This window comes from Electrophorus electricus, chromosome 26, assembly GCF_013358815.1.
Source record: "Electrophorus electricus isolate fEleEle1 chromosome 26, fEleEle1.pri, whole genome shotgun sequence".
In the NCBI taxonomy this organism is placed as follows: domain Eukaryota; kingdom Metazoa; phylum Chordata; class Actinopteri; order Gymnotiformes; family Gymnotidae; genus Electrophorus; species Electrophorus electricus.
The window spans coordinates 4,121,558-4,144,623 of record NC_049560.1 but is presented as its reverse complement, the minus strand read 5'-3'; the positions used below and the strand labels follow the sequence as shown (position 1 = coordinate 4,144,623).

Here is a 23,066-nt window from a genome sequence, read left to right as displayed (position 1 = left end):
AAAACCGTACCAACCTTCTGCTGGCTTGTGCACTTATTTGTTTGTGTACTCAGAATATCACCAAAAGAACATGAAAGGTGGAATAACTAAAAGTTACAGCGTGTCTTTCCGTAGCAGGCTAAGTCTTTGGCACATGCTACATCTTGATATTAGAAACCTACTCAAGTAGGCACCCTGCATAAATTATAAAAGGTACATTTTTACTATTTTTAAAGGGAAGAACAATTGGCTATAATCTCAACATGTCAGATGGCAAAACTTTAAAACAATTCAAGAAATTGAGGCATTTACTTTGTTCTTTGAATTTAATTAGGTCTGCCCAGATTTTCCATTAAGTCTATTTGAAATAAACCACAGAAGCTCATTGGCAGGCAGTCAGGCAATCATGTCGTTTTTTCTTAATACTTGGGTTTGCACAAATTCCCCTAGAGTAAATCATCCCTCTTTAACCTTCTCTATAGTCTAGCCCATATTGCACTGCACATGCACGTTTGCACATAGTTGCTCTTAGACAGTGTGTGATGTGTCTTGTGTAGAGTTAATACCATTAACATCACAGAATATGTGGATTAAGTACATAGTGTAAAGGTTTTTGGTGATCATAATTTTTCCCTCTCTTTTATTTACCATTTGACATCACATGAATCATAATAGAATGCTAGCCAATAATAAATTATGACAAATTATTAATCTTGTAATAATTTGGACAATGGACTGGAATGAAATGACCTGTTGAGTGGTGCTTGTGTCAGATCTTTATATTACTTCACAAGCCATTATTGACTAAGGACTGTGATAAAGATGTCCTAAGTGACGACTGATATTATATCAGTTATATCTCAGAAAGGCTGTTTGTAGTGAGAAAGAGAAAAAAATGTGCTCTATATTGAAACACTGTTACACCAGAACAGAGTGCAACAGACATGGAGAAGGGTTCAGGCTGATGACGCAACACTAAGCCACAGCAAATATGCTTCCCATCATGCAACAGGGAACATTGGACACAATATTTTTCCTCATGTACAAGTCTCATCTATCACAAGCAAGCATGAACTCCCCATAAAAATATTGCTGTCTCGGCCACAACCACCCTCAAAAGTCCTTTAACTCACAAGCCAAGGTCTGCACCGTCACACTTTTAAACAATACGGTTTTCATTATTATTAAGACAAGCAGAAACTTTATGTTGAATCCACAAAAACCACTCAAGACCATGTTGTTCTCCATGCAAAACATGATAACAGTTAAGAGGTGATTCAATAAAACAAATGATTAACTACAGCGCCTGCTCTGTGTTGGAGACAGGTGGGTTCTCTACTATGGTTTAGGAGCTGGAAATGTATAGTAGCATCCATCCTTCAGCTCAGTTGCTGCCTCTCCCAGCCAGAAACAATCAGATTGCGGGAGGAATTGAGCAAGAAACGTAACCCATCTTTAAATTCTCTCTCGCGCTTCACAGAAAACAACGCATAATCCTCTGAGAGTGGGCTGATTAGGGTTCAGTCTGGGTGCACGTGGTTCAGAATGCAAGGTGAAAGAAGGGTCCACCTAATAGGTATCACCTTACCGTGGCCCTACATATCCAAAAGGATTGTTAATTTATCACACAATAAACACTCAAACACTCATGTCACCCTATTGACAGTCTCATCCAAAAAACAAATCTATTTCTTTTCAAACGAGAAAATGTGGTTGACAGAACAACTGTTCCGAGATGACCCACAAATCGGTTTAAAATGGGAAAACAGTTCAGGATCAAACTGGATCACAACCGCGTTAGAAACTTGGGACACAACAGGCCCCTTTCATAGGCTGTCAGCCATGAGTGATTAGCCACAGCTGCTGGTGCCCGGCAGACTGTAGCCGAGAGACGGTGATGAGGCCAGCATGTATAAGCATCCCGGAGGAAGCTGGGATACTGATGAATGTCCCAACTCTTTTGCGTAGCTTGGTTGTGAGCAGGAGCGGAGAGGAGTGACTCCGGAGCTTCTCTGCCTCGGTGTCTGCTTGAGTGATCATACACCTCCCTTCCCTCCGAACCATACACTCATGCATTGCCGTTTGTCACCAGACTGTTGAATTGACTTAAAAGCCAAACACCTGGCCCACGCCCCTGAGGGGCTTCATTTTCTGTGGTCAGTTTAGTTCATCGGAATGTTTCATCCAAATGCAGGGTGATATTTCTGCTTGACTGTGAGCAAAGACCAGGCTGTACAGCTCAAGGAGACTTAGCTGTGCTTATTTGTGAAACCTGACCGATAATGGGCTCCTTACTGAATGATACAAATAATGAGCTCCTGTGAACTTATAGGTTGATACAAAGAACAGGGTTTGTTCAGTTTATGTCGGAGGAAGGGAAAAGGTTTCTGCGTCTTTGCTACACTTAGACACCTGGGCTTCTTAATCTCAAAACTATGTGCTGCTACACTGCACAAACTAAGTAAAACAGCACAAGGAAACTTTTACAGTCTGTGCACAGGCACCCAGCTGCTTTGAAACCACTGGAGGAAGAGGCGTTTTATCAAATGACTAAGACAACTGAAAACATTTTCCTGTTCTTCTATGCAGCCAATGTGCTGTAGTCTCAGCCATTCTGGGACAAGTCCCAGCCAGAGTACTTTTTAAATGACGCCATGTTGGGTTAATTTCTATCCGCTAAGATTTCCATTACCCAGAACAGCGGTTGTCAACCAGAATGTGTAACGGTCATATGCTTTTTCATACAAAGGAGGGAGGGGGGGGGTCGCCACATGTAGACTGTGAGCAAAAAATCTGGTCGGAAAAATCCATTTTTATTACTGTGAGATATTTGTATTACTGAGAAAATTATGAGTATTAACATTGAGTTGAACTGGCAGGCTATTCATTATCTCGTGATAGTTGTCACTTTTTTAATAATGGAATTTTATTTATGGGTACCATACTTTTCACTTTTTAATTGTGTACTAGCTCATACTCTTACCACAGAAAGCAGGTTAGAGCATAAGTATTTAATTGGTCTGAATCAGCTGGCTGAGGCTCCACACGCGTCCTGCTTATGAGGTGTAACACTCACACATCTCATGGAATCGTATATGCCATACTGACCACTCTGCTCAGCTGATTTCATTATTTGTAGTAATGCTATTTTACATTACTTCATTAATGTGCATTAATGTATTAATTACAAGGCAAAAGCCCACATTTTGAAGTGATATCATTATTATATTCTGTAAAGATTTTTTTTTACATTTTATATATATATATATATATATATATATATATATATATATATATATATATATATATATATATATATATACACACACACACACACACACACACACACACACACACACACACAAACTCCCAAAAGCAAAACCCTACAGACTACGCTTAATTACATGTTCTGAAGAGTTAGGTATGACAGGATGTTGTGGCACCCATAGAAAGCCAAATATGATGTAGTATGTTGGTTTGCTTTTAATTATTCTGGCTTGTTTACAAGTGCACTTACAATGACTAATTTAATACTGCACTTTTCTGTATGCAACTTTGACATTAATCTTATCCTTTATTTTGTAAATGCATTTGCAGTACTGCTGTGTAAGGACTGTGTTCTCATGTGTGTGTCAGAATAATCTTCACAGGATACACTGATAAACTGCATTTGAGGTGAAAATATCACCACAAGGCCACATCCCATTTCAGGCGGCTATAAGATGTTCTGAGAGCTTCAGGCAAGTTTGCAGCAATAAAATAAACTGTATGGTGGTCTGAACATTGTTGTCATGTTGTCCATTCAGACAAAGCTGAGATGCTTGTCTATTGGTAGCAATGTATTAAAGGCTGAAACTGAAACTACAGACCTCATGCAAACAGTGCCGGAAGAGTCCACCCAAATCTGTTTCCAAGCCTTTTTCTCCAGAATTTGACCTTCATCACAACTAGCGTATGTGATAATTTTAGCAAAGGTATGCATTTTCCTTTATGGACATTATTTCACTCATATTTTACTGTGTTGTGTTCATCAGCATTAAAAATATTCAGTGTTTCTGTTTTGCAGTGTTTGGTGTTGCAGGGTTACAGTGTTTCCATGTTCTCCTTCTTAAACTCTTAATTGTTCTACAATGTCTCTGACTGGTTCATCCCATTTTCCTGCCTCACGATGGCCACCTTCACTAGTACTGGTACTTCTTTGGTTCTTTGTGTTGGGAATTAACACCAACAGACTCCAAATGCAAATGCCACACCTAGAATCCCTTCAATGCAATGGAGCTGTACAACCGAGGAGGCAACTATTCAATTACATCTGGTTCAATTATACAACATCCCCACCATCTAGTCAAACCACATCCAAATACAGACAATTCCTTTGCTCTCTCTCTTTTCTCCTTTTTTTGGACTCTTATTTTGTATATCAGTAGCAAGCTGCTCAAATCTCACCATTGTCCAAATACATTTGAACATCCACTCATTGAATGGAAAATGGTTCTCAGCAGCATTCCAGGCATCGGTTGTAAGCAGCCACTGTGACATAACCAAACGGAAGATTTCCATTATCCTGGTGCCACCTCTCAAGGCCTTGCCGTGCCGTGCAATCCTTGGCCTACCCAGCGTTCCCATCGGGACTCTCTCAGCATGGCTCTCCCATTCCTACCTGCAGTTATATTACCAGTCTGTCTCTGTGGAGTCCCAGTCTGCATTAGATCGTGAATGGTTCCTACATTAGGGTCTGATTCGAATACCTCTGCCTGAGAGCAGAATATCATATTTAAGAACACTGCAGAATTCCAAACATCTGGAGCATGAATTATTGTGAGATAAAAAGGAGAAGGTTACAGGATATTGTTTCTCACAGTAGTGTATGAATATGAAAATACAACAGTAACTGAATGAAATGAGTGAGAAAGAAACATATCCATTTCTTAGAATCCATGAATAAGAAACATCCTACTGAAACTGAATACTGACACACTTATGTCTGATGATGGCTTGTCGGACCAATGTCTAGCCACAATATTACCTCACTGGCTTAATCATTCACAAACCATAACTGACCATATAATTAATCTTTGTCCTGGTTGTAGGACTACATTTTAATTAAATGCTAGCCTTGTTAGCACAGCTAGCATGTTCAGCATGTTCACCGTGTAAGTAATTTAAATAAAAATTAAATGAAGGGAAAAGCTCAATTTTCTATTCATTTTATTAACTATTATTACACAATACATTAATTTAATTAATTATGAGTTTTCAGTCCTTGTTACATCTTGTCCTGCCCATGTCAAGCGAAGATTATATATATAGAAGCTGCCGACATTATGACCAAAACGTTCCTCACAACGCACAGTGCCTAAGACCCAACATCCAATGGCTGTACACCGGCCAGAAGGAACAAGGAAGGGTCAACAAAGTGTAAAATCTACTGTCAGGATGAGACACAACAAGGACTACACTGAAGCAATGGCCCCTGAGGATGAGCTAATGAGGCAGTTGATCAAACAGACATGGATCATGGATACCATGGAAACAGTGGCGATGCCACCACAGGATAAGCCACTCCATGGAATGGACCGGTCCGAGATACCAATGGTTGGAAACGGCAGCACTGAATGACAGCACAGAGGCACTAAAAATGGCAACAGGAGAACAAGCAGTAAGCACTAGGTCACTCAAAGCAGGGGTGTGTCTCAACACAAGACCCAAGATGCAGAATGAGATAATCTTGCACATAGTAGGAGGGTGGAAGTCCATATAGCAGGAGCCAAGAGTGTTGTAAAACAACAAAGCTGTGTCCTGTGGGACCTTCAGTTTCAAACAGACAATGGCAAACAAGCCCGAAATCATGAATGTAGATATGATACAGAAAACAGCAGTGGTAATAGATATGGCATTCCCAAGGGAAGGAAATAATCAAAGGACCAAATGCAATAATCTGAAGAAACACTATGTGGAAAAAGCAAAACAAGAGAATGTGGAAGGTTAACACCATGGTTCACTTGGGGCTGTGACCCCTAATCTGGAGGAGTGGACCCAACAGATCCCAGAAATGACAACACTGACCTCAGTCCAGAAGAGTGCAATTTTAGGCATGGTCAAAATACCATGCTGCACCCTGTCCCAGGCTTCAAGCCTGAAGTAGATCTCACTGGTGATGCTTAAAATGGTTTTCCCCATTCTCCTATTTTTTTCAACGTACGACGTATTTACATTTACAGCCCAAATATATCAGTCTGCCATTTTAGAAGACAGCTAAAGAAAGAATGAGCGAAAGAGGACAGAGAGAGAAGAGGAAGCATTCAATCATTCATCTTACAAACCAAACCAAACATAACGCGATTCAGGGTGGTGGTAGTGGTAGTGGTGGGGGAGTAGAGCCTAACCCGGCCACACAGGGCACAAGGCAGAAGTAGTGACTAATTTAAAAAAAGAGGATCTTTGCTTTAAGAACAAAGTACGTGGCATTTTTCCAGTCTATGTGCTTTTCAAAAGCCTGTTTTCTCCATCCTCTTCATTCTCTAATGACCAATACAGACGGTCTGCTCAACCCCCCCAGACTAAAGTCTTCTGTAGAGCCATTGTTTTGTTTTGCTCCTTCCATCTCCCTTAATGGCTTCTCTTTCACTCCTATGCTCCTCATTCTCCAAATACCCAGAACACCTGTTCAATACTGCTTTCCATACCTCCCAGGTAAAAAAGAAAAACCCTCAAACATATGGTCTGCTGTAGAAAAGAAGGCCAAAAAGAAATATTATGAAATGAAGCCTAATAAAATAATACTTTCTTTCTGAAGACATGAAAAAAATCTTATAACACAGGAACTGAGATCTGTTAAAACCACAAGGGAAGGTGACAGGTGTGGTAAGTTCACCATGCTGCTGAAAACCTACTTTAGTTCCACATCTGACCATTCTTGAACGTACTTTATGTATTTTTGATTGCTCTGCTTTGAAAATTAAAGCCAAATATTACATTTCCTAGACAGGCAAGAAAAAGACAAAGGTTAGGCTATTGTCTACAAATAATAAAACAAATAATAACATTAAGTAAATATAAGTAAATTACAATATGAATATGTCCTTGGCAAAAGGTGACCTATTGTACACATATACCTAAAACATATAAATAATATAATTTAGCAACGTATTCCACAAACATCCACCAGTATACTGAAAGTTATAACAAAGTTATAATATAAAACTTTATTCTGAAAACTGTTAAACCAGCCATGTATGTATCTTCTAACACACCCAGTGACTGTGCTATATGTTATGACTGGTCTGACCAATTTAGTCCTAAGCTTCGTGAACTACTACTGTAAGGCAAGGCCTCCCAAATTTGCAGAGTTCCTTTAAAAGGTCCGAGATTCCAGAAGAAAAAAAAAACAAAAACTTCCAAGATGTTTTCAGCATTCATACAAAAACCCTGTTCACAACCACTGATTTCTTCACTATAGCTAATGTATCATACACTTAGTGAGTTTCTTAGTTTGGGGTTTGAACCAAACAACACAAATTCTTGATGGGACAGTTTATTAACCAGCATCCAACCTTGGACAATTCCATGCTAGGAATTTTCTTTTTGTCTACCTTATTTCTATGAGACACTAACAAGGATGTATATCATTGGCATCTTATTTACTATTAGTATTCATCAATAATGCTGATCAATTCAGTACCTCATTAATACTCTCTGTGGGTCTTATTATTTTGCAAAAAAACAAAACAGAATTCATTATGAACAGCATTAATTTTTTTTTGTTATTCTGCACAACAAAATATTTGTTCTTTGGTAGAAACAGTTGCAATTAAAAAATCACTAATGTAGAGTGACTAAAAACAAAAAATATTTTTACTGCAAAGAGTTAAAACCTAATGTAATTCCTATGCTAGTGCATATGAAAAAATATCAACCTAAAAAGGTTTTTAGGTGATCAATAACTGAGCAGTTTATATACAACTTATCGTTAGGCTTTATTTATTATCCTATATAAGAAAGGTGATCAGAATATGCTATTTAGTGTTTATTAGGCATTGATATTTAGCATTTAAATAAGATAAACAATTGTCAATGTTTCGGTTCTCCATTGTGCTTGTCTTCCTAAACTCAGGTCCATATGACTTAAGACCTTAACTGTCCATTCTGAGCAGACATCTGGACATGAAATTACCTTACTTCTCCAAACAATGATGACACAGATGTCTAAAAATACATATCAGCTTACATTACCAGATAATTGCCAGTGATTACTTTTTTCTTGCAGACAAGCTAAAAATACAATAACTGATTCTCACACTTTACATGCCCAGAACTACACTCAGTTTAAGAAGTGCATAAACAATCAAGAACCTTACATGAACCCAATCTGAACACCTGCTTTGCTTCCCCATATCACAGTGGTTTTAGTTCCAGCACTGCCCCAACCCTGCCAAGGAAGTATATCATGGGGGTCCTCTTGGCTCTGTATTCTTTTAATGTGAGCTCCATTATCTGGTCAGTGTTTTTCTGAGATATTAGTTTGGAGTTACATACCAACATCATTCTTAGGCTGCCTGTGTAATCGGCTTAATGCCCATTTTCTAGTTCATTAAGCCAAACTCTGCTGCGCTAGCTGGTTGAGCAGCTCAGATCTTTATCTGATCCCCCAACCCTCAACCCCCCCCCCGGTTTAACACCACCACCTCTTCCTTTTTAATTACGTGGAAAAGGAAATATGCTCAAGATGACGAGAACAGATATAAAGAACGCCTGCAGTTGAATCCTGCTGATTCAGCCCTGACTGTGCTTCCAGGAAATTAACATTCCAAATTTTCTTCCAATATGTTATTATGGCCATCATTTGATATGTTTGAATATGAAGCCCTTGTGTGAAGTGGACAGACACCATATGTTTTGTAGATTAAAATTTAAGGGCCATAACATCCATGAGTTGGACACAGCCTAATTTATGTCTGTAAAACCTTCAGCATGTCAGGAAGCCCTCTGGTCATCCTCTACCGATCCCATTTTATTGGTTGTTTTTGGCAGCCACTTCTCTTGTTTAGTGTCATTATTTTCATTTATTGCAATCCATTCGTGGCTGTATAACAACCCTTTGTCCAGGGTAGACCTTAGCAATTCAATATCTTCACCCTGTAGGATGCTTGTCCAGTCAGGACTGCGTTATGCCAGGGATTGCATTTCACCGTGGTTACAGTTGTGGCAAACTCTTTCAGTATGAGCCTATAAGACCATTTAGCAATACACAGAACTTCATGGACCATAACCCACAGACTCCCACCCTGCTGAGAACAAGCTGAAGCAGGTTGCCTATTTCTGGCTGTGGTAAGAAAAGCATGAGATCATATCCTGCTTCTTATTCAGTGGAAGCCAACATTAATAAGTGAGAGTCATGTCTTCAGTAACATCAAGGCAGAAAATGCTGGCCATTGTGAATGTCTTATCAGTCTAAGAGGAAGACAGAACCACAGAGAAAATGGAGAAACAGTTCATCAAAATAGGGACTCCAACACCCTTAACACACATGCTTTTCATTGCAGAATGATTTGTACAAATTACCATTTATTAGCCTCACAGTATGAAACAATCTCAAGCATTATTTTTAAATTAACTTCTCACTTTGGTCTTATTCTTTCTGCTGAAATGACAATGTGCAACTTACTTTTCTTTGTTCAAATGGAAAACCAGTTAATATTAAAGAAATTGAACTTGTTGGGTTCCACTGTTTGCAGAATTATTAGCCATAACTGCAACTACTGTTAAAAAAAAAACAAAAGCTACAAATATCAATCAATTAAAGTCTTGAGTGTTAATTGTCTCATTTACTGAGACAACTAAAAGAGGACTAAATCCACACTAATTACATACCATTTGGTGGTGTAATTGGTGCAGGGCTGTGTGATCACTGTTCTCATTCTGCATCTGGGGTATGTTTTCTCTCCCTTTCTCTTCTTTAGGAGGTCCAATGAGCTCCTGTTTGGTATCAACTAGTCCCAGAACCCCCAACCCCCTACACCAGAGAAAAGCCACTGCCCCACAAAGCAGGTCATAGACATGGTCTGCATGTCTGAAGACTGACCTCACTTACCTAAAAAAAGTGACAGAAACGATCAGTTTCCCATAGGATAGCGAACTTGGCTAATGGCATCATTGTCTGAATGCTCCATTTTGGCAGCCATTTTGGCTAGCGGCTGTCTCATCTTTGAGATAAGACAGAAGTAGTGGGAAATTTCAGCTAGCAACTATTGCAATGTGGTATCCTCCAGACTTCAGGCTGCCGGCCAGTTAAGTGAATAAAGAGGGACGTGGTACCGCTACAGATTTATTTAGCTTAAATGAACTGTTTAAATTGTTGATTTGTGTGTGCTTGGTGCAGTTTGGGCCCATCATTCCCTTTTGGTCAAGTGTTTGTTTTTGAAATGTCACTGTCATCATGGCATGTTTCTTTATTAATAACCCTCCCCCAATTTTCCCATACTACAATCATGCCATTGCAATAATCATTAGTGCATTGTTCTTGAGCAAAAATGGTATTATCTGACACTCTACCAGTGCTACAATATGAATTTTAATATGCTACAGCATAAACCATAATTGTACTGTAGGACTAAAAACATGGTTAATAAAATAATTTATGCAGTACCAAAAGGTACTGCCCCCTGCATTATATATGCCTATATAACATGTGCAATTCATGTGTTCATAGTATATAGCCCCCTGCGGAGGTAGAAAGTACATGTTACCTTCCGTTCAACCTGTTCATCGCTGGTCAGACTATCTGGGTGGTAGACAGCAATGACACTGATGTGGTAGGGATAAGGTAATGGGTATGGCACTGGTAATGTCAGACAGACCACAGCACTGAGGGTGGCCTGCTGCTAGAAAAATATGCAACAGCAGCCCTGCAGTCAGAGGAAGATGTCTAAACTGTGCATGGCAAAACAGATGTACTATAATACCCAACTGCACACCTGGTGTTTCTAATGAAATTATTTTTCTAATAAAGTGGGTAGTGAGTATTTTAGGGTATGGCACCATCAAATAGTCATAGACAGATCCTTATCGATTCAGAATGGTACTGAGATCATGAACTGGTACTTTTTCCAAACATGTAACTTTATGAAAGAAAATGGTGCAACGTGACTGTGAAACTTAGAATCACTTAGAATTCCCACACCGACATTCATCTGTCGCCACCCATCTTTGTGTGTTCGTTGAAGAATACCTCATGCCTCTCAGACAGAGGGACAGAACATGTCTGGTCTGTGAGTCCTTTGTCTTTCGTGCTATTTGAGTTAAACAATGATTACCTCATAGGTGCATTTGTCACAGTAGCTATTTTTCAATTTTTTGAGGTCCTTCTTATTGCTGTAACTTCCCTTTCTTCATAATAAATATGTAATTTGCACAGTGATTGATGGAGCTTTTACATTCCTGTTCTGTCGTGATGCACAATCGCAAAACCATCCCATGGTCAACCCCCTGATCTCAATAAAACTGCAGATCTGCTGCTGGTAAATGCTGCGCTGACCTCCCACCCCCAGCACTCCCTGTCCAAGTCCATTTCTGCGAATCTCATTCATAATTCTGGCTCCGGGTTCCAAACTCAGTCTGTCTCTCTCACTCCTCCAAAAACAAACACTATTGTGCTGTATTTAAAACAATTTTAAAAACCTTAAGTGACATCCAGATCCACCACCCTAATGGTGCACTATTAGTTTACATACATATACACACAAATTGAGTGTTGAGGCAGAGGTATATTGCAAAGAGTACAGGTGTCGGTATCCTGAGGGTAAATCCCGTCAGTCAATCTTAATCCAAGATGTTAACCGATCAATCACAAGAAAAGAAAGAAAAGAAACGGCACACAATTCAAAACTAAGCAAACTGGACAATGCCAACTTGGAAGTACTTAGCAGCCCTTCTTATACCCCACATCACGTGATCGGTTAGGTGACGTCAGTTGGACCAGCTGCAGGGAACACCTGGACAGGAGTAGGTGGAGCAGACTGTGACAACCAGAACATAAACACAAAAAAGAGGCAGAGGACAGACAGACATAACACAATGTGGCAGTGATCACTTTGGTTTACCATGTGGCTGCAGAGACGTCTTCTGACACCTTTTATTTTTCATCAACACATAAAGCCACTACCCCAGATGCAAGCCATCACATGAATCCACAAACATTTCACTCTTGAAATAAGTTGCGTAATGGCCTCTTGAATGACAATGCCTTATCGTTATGCTTTCTTAATTGCATTATTTTAAGACATAAAAAATCCCTTCTAAGTAACTTCCATCTCCCTTAATGGCTTCTCTTTCACTCCTATGCTCATTCTCCAAATACCCAGAAACACCTGTTCAATACTCTGCTTTCCATACCTCCCAGGTAAAAAAAATAATTAAAAATAATTTTTAAAAAAAACCCTTCAAACATATGGTCTGCTACAGAAATGAAGCCTAATAAAATAATACTTTCTGAAGACATGAAAAAAATCTTAGAACACAGGAACTGAGATCTGTTAAAACCACAAGGGAAGATGATGATGAGTGGTAAGTTCACCATGCTGCTGAAAACCTACTTTAGTTCCAAATATGACCATCTTTGAATGTACTTTATGCATTTTAGATTGCTCTGCTTTGAAAATTAAAGCCAAATATTACATTTAAGAAAAAGGTAAGAAACGGTTAGGCTATTGTCTACAAATAATAAAGTAAATAACATTAAGCAAATAACAAGCAAATTAAAATATGAATATATGTCCTTGGTCAAAAAGTGACCTATTGTACACATATACCTAAAACATACAAATAATGTAACAGTTTGAAGGTCTCAAATTTACAGTAGGTTAATTGTTTTTCATTACACAGCTAGCAAGGCTATACAGTATTTGAAATCTTTTAGAGACCTCATGAACCCAGAGAACTCTTATATTAAGGCAGGAGTGGTTAATACAAATTTTAAAAGGGCCCGTGTGCTACATTTTATTTTATATTTTTCCTTGGTGTCCACTTAGGTTTAATGTCTTGTTTTCCAAAACAGTCATAATTATTTTTTACGTTACCACTTTATAGTCTTTTTCCCTTACTGTGTGTGTTACTGCACGTTTAAGATAGATAGAAGAGAACTGAGCTCTGTTCTGATTGGCTACCTTATATTGTGCCTCATTCAAAAAGCACTTGGCTGAAACACATCTGAAAACTGCTGTAGTCTGCAAAGGTGTATATACATTTAGCCCCCAGCTGTTCAGTTTCATGCATGGGCTGGGGGAAATTAAGTGTTTACTTCAAAAATAATGGGCCTTTAAGAATAACGGAGTGGCCAGGTGGGATGGTGACTTTTAGGTGTTGACCTCCCCCCAAGTTTATAGAAAATAAAAATATACCCTTAATATAATATACCCTTAGCTGTGCATGTTAAGATAAGGGCATAACACATTTTTATAAACCATCTTGAATTTAATAATCTTCCCTCTAGTGGCACTGAAAGTCTTTTCTAAAACACTTCAAATGTTCACTTTTAAGCCTTAAAAAAGTGTTTAGCAGAAGCTAATTGTGTGTTGTAAAGACATCACCCCAGATTCAACTGTACATCCTGTACCCTCCAAACAGTGTTTGTGCTCTTAGTGGTCCATGAAATGTAGAGCATTTCAAATTAAAAGTCATCATGTCTTGGCTTCCTGGTTGCTCCCCCTAGGGCTATATAAAGGAAAGCAACAGCCATAGCTTATTGGCTTACTCAGACAGTGTAAGCTGCTCTAGCCATGAGCATCTTACAGTTTTACTTTTTGTTGCTGCATCTCTTCACACAAGGTAATTGCTACTTCCGCAGACTTTCCCCTATTTGAATATGGGACCGCTATACATATAGGCGTTCTCAGCAGATATCCAGTGAAAAACTGACCCGAATTAAAAACAATTTCTCTTGCATATTATGTAACACCAACTTAATGTTTAGTTTTCAGTTATGTATATACTCTTATAAATTAGTTTCTGATAAAAGTAGAGTAAAGATAGAGGTCTAAAGGAAAACTGCTGAGAATGTTACTCATGGACAGGTGGCGCCTTGCGTCAAGGCGTTATCGGCGGGAGAGAGTCAGTACCACATAGCCGCCCTTACATGGTCTTCACTTTGGACCTTGTGACACAAGAAAGCTGTGATGGCTTCCTAGTAACAAAGGACTTTGTGATGACGGCAGCTCACTGCAGTAAACGGTAGGTTAAATTGTGCTCTTTGCCATTTAGCATCAGCATATCAACATATGAATCTGTACTTAAATACACAGGACTACTTAATGATTTTGGACACATCTGAATGCAAGTTTTCAGTCTTAAAAGGCAATCAGTTTGTTTTTAAACTTTATGAAAGTTGATGAATCAATCTGCAAAATAAATATATACCAAATGTAAATTAATTTTGAAAGACCCCTCACCAAATTGAAGTTCTATAGGAATACTGTCTCATCCTACAAGGACTCAGCATGTGAATTTCATGATTGATGGACAAGTCATAGACGGTTGTCTCATGAGACTGCTTAAAAAAAAAAAAAAAAACTCATGCAAAGTCATTAATGCATGTGAGCTACTTGTATAAATATTTAACACATGATCACATCTATTACTTCACTGATACCTTCAGTATAAAAGGCCTAAAGGAATCTCTGGTTTAACTGCAGCAAAAAAGGATATTCATATTTGATAGTGAAGCATGAAAAATAAAATTAAAAATTAATTATTCAACACAAATCAACCAGTCCAGTCATGAACAAAGCCAAAGAGAACAGGTGTTTGTACTAGTACTGAAAACTTTTAGGTGATGACTGCAAGACCATTAACTAGAATTGATGCAACTGTGGCCATATGACTGAAGCTTTAACCAAATGTAGACTTTTAGCTGCACGGCAGCTGTTTATCCTGCCTAAAAATGACATAATTTGCAATTGTTTGTAGCAGAGTCATAGCGTTTTTAGGGATGCACAACAAAAATGAGCTCAGAATTGGAGATGCCATCCTCGTTGAACCATTCCCACATCCAAAATACAACAGCAGCACCTTTGAAAATGACATCATGCTTTTAAAGGTAAGGGAAAAATCCCCCAGCCCACTCCCTTCAGACATGTAATGACTACCACTATTTAGTCATTTTAACATTTACATACTCCACCCACTTTCCCCCCCACACAGCTCCAAAAACCAGCAGAGCTCAGTAACAGAGTCAGAACCATTGCGCTGCCCCTGTATGAAAATGAAACATTCACACACAACTGCTTGGTAATGGGCTGGGGAAGCCAGACAGCCAACAGAACCAGTCCATCAAAGGTTCTGCGAGAGGCCAACGTCACCACCGGAAACTGCACGCTACCGCACATTATTTGCTCCGAGGGCTTCACAGGACCCGGCTCTGTTAGTATGACCATTTTTTCAATTTTTAAAATCCTTGTCAATCTTGAAAATGGTTTACATAGATTATGATGCTTACTGATGCACAGTAAAGGATATTGTTTTTATTCACAGGGTGACTCTGGAGGGCCACTGATTTGTGGAGATGTAGCACAGGGGATAGTGTCAAATCGAATCAAGAAAACCTTCGCAGCAAGATACACACGCATCTCCCACTACCTTGGTTGGATTTATTCAGTCATTAAGAAGCCTCACAGGTACACTAAGGGATAAAAGTATTCAGATATACCCTTAATTGAAGTGAACAGTTTAAAAGTGTACCCCATGTACTCATTAAACATGTGAACCTCAAAACATGCACTTGTATTTATTTTGAAAGGCAGCCAAGAGATTCCTTAACTCAGCAGGATGTACAAACCTGCAAGACACTACTGCCCCCTTGTGGTAATCACTCCAAAGTGTACAGACAGAACCCCACTCCCCATCCACTTCATAACACTACTAAGGATGTTAAGACTAGCCTTTGTGGTGAGCTAGCCATCCTCTAGTCTTTAGTTTTACATTACAGGTCAACTCTTTACCTTGAGGCATGCAATACACTAACACTATTGCTACACCCGACCCTCATACCAGTGAACAGGCTACAACCTAAATGTCATGCAGATGAGGCATGAACATGGAAGGGGCAGATAGAGAATCGCACATGCCTGCAGGTGGGCTAGTCAAATTTTAGCAGAAATCCCCAAAATCTACAGTAGACGGAGGCAAACAATAATGATCAAGATATGCAAGATGCCATCACTGTCAAACCATCCCTACTTAAAGCTTGCACATTACAAACAAGTTACAGCACAAATGGAAGTTCACTAGCAAGCTCAGCTCTCACAGGGGAGGGGGGGGAGGAGAAAGCCAGTCATTTTAAATATTAAAAACATTTCCAATAAGCGTAAAACAAACTGAAGTGATCATGTAAAATAAATTCACACCCAAAATTAAAATAAGGAATATAGAATTATGAATTAAAAGGACATTGGGCACATTCCATCTACTCAGTCACCATCTCCAACAGCATTCCAAAACCGGACATGCATTGACTTGGGAAGCAAAAAATGGTGCATTTTAGATAGAAAGCAGCCAAGTACATTTGTTGTTTGGATAATTTCTGCTTGCTTCCTACTCCATCACCATGGTTCCATATGGACCTCTGGTTTCGTGAGACCAGAACGGTTTTTCAGATATCATGGCTGCACCTAAAGGGGACAGCACAGCCATATCTCCGCCTCTTCAGACTCTCGGGTGCTGTTCTTATGGAGAGCTGAGGACTGCAGAAAATTAAACCCCATCCAGATCCTGAAACAGGTGGTCAATTAGAAAATTAGATTAAAACCCCACCCAGACACCAGCAGCCTTTGATGGTCTCTTCTTGAGCAGTGTACTGTGTTTAAGCGCTCTGATTAAACCAGAGCTAAGGTTTTAGTATTGAGCTACATGCATGGAATTATTACACCTGAAAAGTTTGTTCAGTTATCAGTCTGCCAGATGGCCCTAACCCCCAAAAAAGACCAAGCTTTTTTACAGAGCTAGCAAATGGCATCTAGACTCATTTTGGTGGTCAACCACCTTAACAGATCATTTGTGTAGTCTTGCATGCATTCATTAAGGTTAATGGCTTTACTAGGGCATGTCAGGAAATTAACAAAGAATCTGAGCAGTGAACAGCAGCAACCAATCATCCAACACAGATTAATCATTAATTTTGAATAATTAAGATTAGGGCAGACAAACTAGTTTTAAAATCATATTTCAATGAGCTCCAAAAAATTACTCCATTTACACAAAACATTACCCTACATGCTAAATGGCTCATTACAATCAAATCAGATCTCATTTTCATGCTCAAAAGTGTGCACGTGGACAAAAAGGTATGAGAGCAGTCAGTTACTTATTTTTATTTTAAAAGGAGGTCAGAAGGCCATAATGTTCAGCATTGAGTTTAAAATAGTTATGGCGTTAGACAGGGTCAAAGTCAATAAACTACCACTGGGCATAAAATTTCCATAACTGATAGAATAAGCAATTGTAAAGCCAGTCACAACTAAACTGTTGTGAACATCTAGTCCAAGTGTAAGGTGCTTCATTTGTAATCGGAAGGTTGCTGGTTCAAACTCCACCGCTGCCAAGTTGCCACTGTTGGGCCCTTGAGCAAGACCCTTAACCTTAACCTTAAATTGCTGTTGTACTCTGTGATAATTGTAAGTTGCTTTGGATAAACGCATCAACTAAATTCCACAAACGTAAAAATGTTCCTTTAATGGAGAATTAACAGGACACAAGTACTGTTTGAACCTTTTAATGATAAAGAAATTGAACACTCCCTCCACAACCCATTTGTGCTTACCTGAAGTTTAAATCCTGCATTAGTCTCTGTTGGTCTGAACCTCAGCTTGACCTCTACATCCAGTGACCTCAACCTGAAAAATATGGGAAAGATCAATATACATGTGCATCCAGGTGAAACATTAAAATCAATTAAATGGCATGCATTAGCAACTTAACTGCAGCATATTAGCTAAAAGTAACAATAGGAACCAGAAAAATGCAATTCTTAAAATAAAAAAAGGACAAAAGGTTCTGAGGCTGACACTTCAGCCCAAGCATCAGTGCCTTGAAAGGCAAAGAAGCAATGGGAGGACAGCATTTCGTTTGATGGAAAGGGCTTTAGGAGTTCTCAAAATATGGAAGAGCAGGGGGACCAAATGTACATATTTAAAATAAAACCTGGAAGTTATACATTCCAAGTAGGACACTGCATTCTCTTCATTTTAGCATGATGCACTGTTGGAAAGGGGCACAATACTGACCAGTCACACAGTTCTTCAGAAGCTTAAGAACTGGGACCATAACAAGGTCTTAGCAGACAAGAACACTGGAGTATTACGTTGGAGGAAATATGATGGACAATATAATGAAACTGTTGGAAGGATGCGTACAGGAGAGCAAAAGTCGTTACCTCACATTACAGGCCTATCTCCACAATTGCCCTAGTCAAGAGAGCAGCTTTCATCTCAGAGGACTCTCGAGTTGGTAGGCACAACACTTCATTCTCCAAGGGGATTGTGGATTTCCCAAAATTGCTAGCAGAGAACTCTTGGATGCAATGAAGCATTATACAGTGCTGGCTATAATACTAAATTATAGTTATGCAAGACCATCCTCTTTACCATTGTTTATAAAAATCCAGGCAATTTCTGCTTTATCTTGCTAAGCACAACAACCCTCAAATCCCCAAATTAAATTCATTCCCATTCCACCCACTCGTACATGTACTTCAGCCTTGTCTAATTCAGCTACCAAAACATTAATCTCACTTTCCAAAGTTAAGCCTAACTAAAATTTTAAGGCACAATAACAAAGCATGTTCATCAATTTCTTTAATGGGCTTCATGAAGCCAAATTTTTACAAAAAAGAAAAAAGTGTTGGTACACAAACAGCACATTTCTTTCCCAGGAAACAAAGTCTTCACATCAAGAGATTGATTTTAAAGTTGCATCCACTTTCCTTTTAAAAGTTACAAAGAGTAAAGTACCTTGGGCCATGAGATCAATTAACTCCTAAACTGAGGCATCAGCCAATAAGTAGTTCACTCTTTGGATACTGAATATTTACAAATCTTTAGCAATACCAAGGTGGTCTGCTAGAGCCAGGGGCTATTTAGCAAGCCTACCTTGCTTCACTAAAGGAATGCATTACAGAACAGTGGCTACAGGCAACCCCAAGAGCACATCACAGCTTGGCAAGCTTCTTTTGAGTATCTGGTGATTCACTTATAAAAGTAATATTCTGCTCCATCGACAACTGTCTTTCAGAGCCGTTTATCTTTTACTGCATGTTGGTCAAACGTTTAACTTCAATTGGTCTTAGAAGCCATCAGGCTGTGCTGAACTGGTCAGAGATTTAACGTAAGTGTCAAAAAATCACAGATTTAAATACAGAAACAAACAAAGAAAAAAAGAAAGAAAGAAAACCCATATGAAGTCCAATTACAAAAGGTACCTGTACAGTTAATCTATGTGTGCTTGAACATTTACAGTATCTAAATGGCCAAGATTGACAGCATCTCAAAGAGCAGGAATTTGAACATGAAAATAAACAATTTAAAAAAAGACTGCAAGATGCCAGTTTGTTTTTAAGTAGGAGAGTATTAAAACTAGTAAACACTCAAAGAAAAACAAAAGGAAAAGATTCTTCGAAGAGCACATCTTTTTTAAGAACAGCCAGCGTAGGGATGGTCTTGGAATCAGGAATTTTTTTTTACTCGTGTGTAGCTGAGGACAAGAAGCAGGCAAGAATAAAGGCACTGGAGTATTTTGACATCTTTTCCACACAATGAACTGATACCACTAAGGGATGGTCCTTTGTACAATTTCAAGGATCTTTAGGATACTGCTCATAATTGTCATACTTGTCACTTGCACACCCCAGGTATACTGGTAGTCACCAAAATCCTGGGAATTAAACTTCTACATCATTCCAGGGTGTGATTAGGCATTCTAGTAGATTCCATATTGTGGCATTTTATGTCTGTTCACATGGACAGGTATGTGGACCAAGGCAGAATGGATTCAACCCCTTCCTTGCAATTACAATCAATTCAGACCCAAGAATTTGATTCAAGCAATTCAGAATGTAAGTACTTACCATAGCTGTCATAGCTGTCTCTGTAGGAGCCGCCTGAAGATCGCTCATAACCACCCTGGCTCCTGGAACGAGGGGAGAAGTTACATTAGAAAAACCAATGAGTAGCACTTAGCCACCGAAGATGGCAATCCCAACCCCATTAAAAATGGACAGATCACTTGCCTGTTGTCCCTGTATCCTCCACCACCCGAGTAGCCCGCACTTCTGTTGAAGTAACCGCCACCATAGCTGCGGTCACCACCGCCATAGCTGCGCTCACCACCTCCGTAGCTCCGCTCACCACCGCCGTAGCCGCGGTCACCACCATAGCTCCTGTCGCCACCCCCATAGCTCCTGTCCCCACTCCCATAGCTCCTTTCCCCACTCCCATAGCTCCTGTCGCCACCTCCATAGCCACGGTCTCCTCCATAACCTCTATCACCGCCATATCCACCTCCTGGACAGAAAGGACATCAAACTTAATACCAACTTGAGTCAAAGTAATATGGCCATTAATATCAAATTATGCACATATTGATACCATATGTAGCATCACCAATTCTGTACAACAATATCTTGGCATAAACCCAATATAAATCTGCGGCAATGGTGGAGGGCAGAGAGGAACGTACCACGACCAAAAAGCCTGCTCCCTGGCATAGCAGCTAGAACACCCGTTTAACCTGCCTGAAGTGACCCCATCACATTCAACAGGGTGACAGTCACCACATCCTCCCATTGTCTTAACTTGGTGTATTGTATTGAACAAAAAAAACCCCAAAAAAACCACGACCCCGAAATTTGTTGTTTATTGGAATGGAATCTTGCTAAATAAAAGCACATAAAATCACTATATAACAAACTAAATACTCCAAAGACTTATGTAATTAAATTGATGACCCTCTAGGAAAATGTGTGGCTCTAGCAGTACTAATGATACCCTGTCTGGATGAAGTTCTGAGTAAGAGTAATTCCCCCATAACTCATAGATGCAAGAGAATGCCTTTTGGAGTAGCCATGCTACCTAGCAGAGTTATGCTGCCTCCATCTTGCCCACCAATGTCCAATTAGCATTTGCAATTGGACTTTCATATGCAGAACAGTCAGATTATGCTCAGTGACAAATGCATCAAATGTTACAGAATCAAATCACTTGCTACACCAACACTTAAGTTCTTAACTTTGGATGCCTCACGCAGCTCTAAAGTTCCTCCACTTAGAAAATCCTACCTCGTCCTCTGCCTCCTCTGAAAAAGCCCCGGCCGCCACCAGACCCTCTGAAGCCACCAGACCTTCCTCCAGACTTGCCAGCTTCATCAACGCGAATCATTCGACCATCGACAGACTGGGTGAAGAAAGTACAAAAAAAAACAAAACACACAAAAATATGTTATAGCATCGTCTATGACCAACTGGTTTTCACTCCCTTTTTAAAAGCATCGGAGAGAAGAATCACAGCAACTTACCTTCCCATTCATCGCAGCCATCGCGTCCTTGGCGTCATCCGGATTTTCAAACGTAACAAACCCGAAGCCCCTAGACCGGTCCGTCTCACGATCTCTGATGATGTCGACTAGAGTGCGATGTGGCAACGAATTAAAAAAAAAACTACAGAATGAAGTAGTAAACGACGGGAATGTGTGTTATTGGAGATGGCTAACGAACCTTTGGCGATGGTTCCATACTTGGAAAAAGCATCCTCCAATGACTGCTCGGTGGTTTCATAGCTCAGGCCACCGATGAAGAGCTTCCCCTCGTCAGACATCTTTAACAACCAGCGGGAACAAAAACATTCGTTAGCCAAAGCTCCCAAAGCCAAAACACAGGCAAAAGCAGAAAGGCGCTGAACTTGCGCAGCTACAAATCTAGACAAGTTTGAACGCCGTTCTTGTTAATAAACGAATCTCAACCAGTCGTGAGGAGGGGGAGAAGAGAGTACTGAAAGTTCCCGCGTTCGCAATGCTAACCGTGTTAGCATAGCTAGCTAGCCACGTAAGGAAACGCCATTTTCTGCACGCGCGTTAGCCAGGCCGGCTAGCTAGTCAGCCAGGAGTGACGCAGCCATTTTCCAAAAAGGAGCCCCACCGTTTCGACGAACAAACACGTCTATGCGCTATTAAAAGTGGTTATATTGCGAGATTGACGACATTTTAACAGCGTGAAGAAGCCAGAGACACTGCACAAATTCAATGCAATCTCGCCCAGTCCAGGAAACTAGACTATAGGAAACCGAAAGATTATCGGTCGTCAAATCTTTCAGAACAAAGCACAGCACGAATGCTGCAAGCTAGCTCGCGTTAGTCAGCCAAGCTAGCCAGCCACCCAACGAGATCTAGGAACGCCATAGCCATAATCGATTTCTATACAAAAACCTTTACCTAAAGATCTCTAATTTTATGGTTAACTAGATATTTGTATACCTAGTATACCTATACCAATACTGATCAATGCTATCCCTGCATTGAATGCTAATGCTACAACCGTAAAGCAATAGCTAGCTTAGGAATTTTAAAAAGCCATTAGCCATTTTAACTATCATTGCTCACTACAACCATCCACATACAACAAAATATATTATTAAAAATGTAAATTACAGAACGCATTCCGTAAAGCTCCGTTTTCAAGTAAATAAAAGCGGTTACCTTTCTGATATACTCGAGAACCAACAACACACGCAGCTGCTGAATGTGAATGAGAGAGCTTGGATGTAAAATGGAGCCACTTTATAAGAACCGCTCATGAATATGAACGGAAGGGAGTGTCATTCGCTACTATACCTTCACTATACTGCCATCTAGTGAACGTTGAAAGGAAAGTGCAGGCCTACGGAGGATCCAGCTCACATTTTTGGCTTTAATGAACAGACGTGAAAATCTAGCCCCAGAGGGACAGCGTCCAGCAGTTTATAATGATTCCCCCTGTTCAAAAATCTAAACAAAACACAACAAAGTAAACAGCAACAGTAACAACTACACACAAAATTCCTTGCATCCATTAAACC

The 23,066-nt window shown here is 39.7% G+C and overlaps 2 protein-coding genes across 4 annotated transcripts; one reads left to right on the top strand and one right to left on the bottom strand.

The window, feature by feature from the left end:
• The first annotated feature begins 11,975 nt into the window (after nt 1–11,975).
• si:ch211-212d10.1 (granzyme H) lies at nt 11,976–16,126 on the top strand. 2 transcript variants are annotated; one of them, XM_035523389.1, is made up of 5 exons: nt 11,976–13,800; nt 14,046–14,202; nt 14,941–15,067; nt 15,172–15,390; nt 15,502–16,126. In XM_035523389.1, the coding sequence occupies exons 1-5, from the start codon at nt 13,752–13,754 to the stop codon at nt 15,658–15,660; spliced, it is 711 nt and encodes a 236-aa protein (XP_035379282.1). In that variant the 5' UTR covers nt 11,976–13,751; the 3' UTR covers nt 15,661–16,126. The 2 variants fall into 2 exon arrangements, with proteins under 2 accessions (XP_035379282.1, XP_026863940.2); XM_027008139.2 differs by having other exon boundaries at nt 14,938–15,067.
• On the bottom strand, nt 15,604–22,813 carry cirbpb (cold inducible RNA binding protein b). Of its 2 annotated transcripts, XR_004775676.1 has the most exons (8): nt 22,708–22,813; nt 21,731–21,830; nt 21,532–21,638; nt 21,296–21,410; nt 20,249–20,522; nt 20,087–20,148; nt 17,786–17,858; nt 15,604–16,737 (listed from the first exon to the last, which is right to left on the bottom strand). XR_004775676.1 is itself a non-coding variant. In XM_027008138.2 (7 exons), the coding sequence occupies exons 2-7, from the start codon at nt 21,828–21,830 to the stop codon at nt 19,700–19,702; spliced, it is 672 nt and encodes a 223-aa protein (XP_026863939.2). In that variant the 5' UTR covers nt 22,708–22,813; the 3' UTR covers nt 18,804–19,699. The 2 variants fall into 2 exon arrangements, 1 of the variants encoding a protein (XP_026863939.2); XM_027008138.2 differs by lacking the exons at nt 15,604–16,737; nt 17,786–17,858 and adding an exon at nt 18,804–19,713.
• Nucleotides 22,814–23,066: the final 253 nt, after the last annotated feature.

Coding starts and splice junctions, on each gene's coding strand:
- si:ch211-212d10.1 (XM_027008139.2), top strand. CDS start 13,752: ATGAGCATCTTACAGTTTTACTTTTTGTTGCTGCATCTCTTCACACAA. Junction 13,801..14,045: donor GCTGCATCTCTTCACACAAG/GTAATTGCTACT, acceptor ACTCATGGACAG/GTGGCGCCTTGCGTCAAGGC. Junction 14,203..14,937: donor GCAGCTCACTGCAGTAAACG/GTAGGTTAAATT, acceptor AATTGTTTGTAG/CAGAGTCATAGCGTTTTTAG.
- cirbpb (XM_027008138.2), bottom strand. CDS start 21,830: ATGTCTGACGAGGGGAAGCTCTTCATCGGTGGCCTGAGCTATGAAACC. Junction 21,639..21,730: donor GTATGGAACCATCGCCAAAG/GTTCGTTAGCCA, acceptor ATCGCACTCTAG/TCGACATCATCAGAGATCGT. Junction 20,149..20,248: donor GGAGGATACAGGGACAACAG/GCAAGTGATCTG, acceptor CCCTCGTTCCAG/GAGCCAGGGTGGTTATGAGC.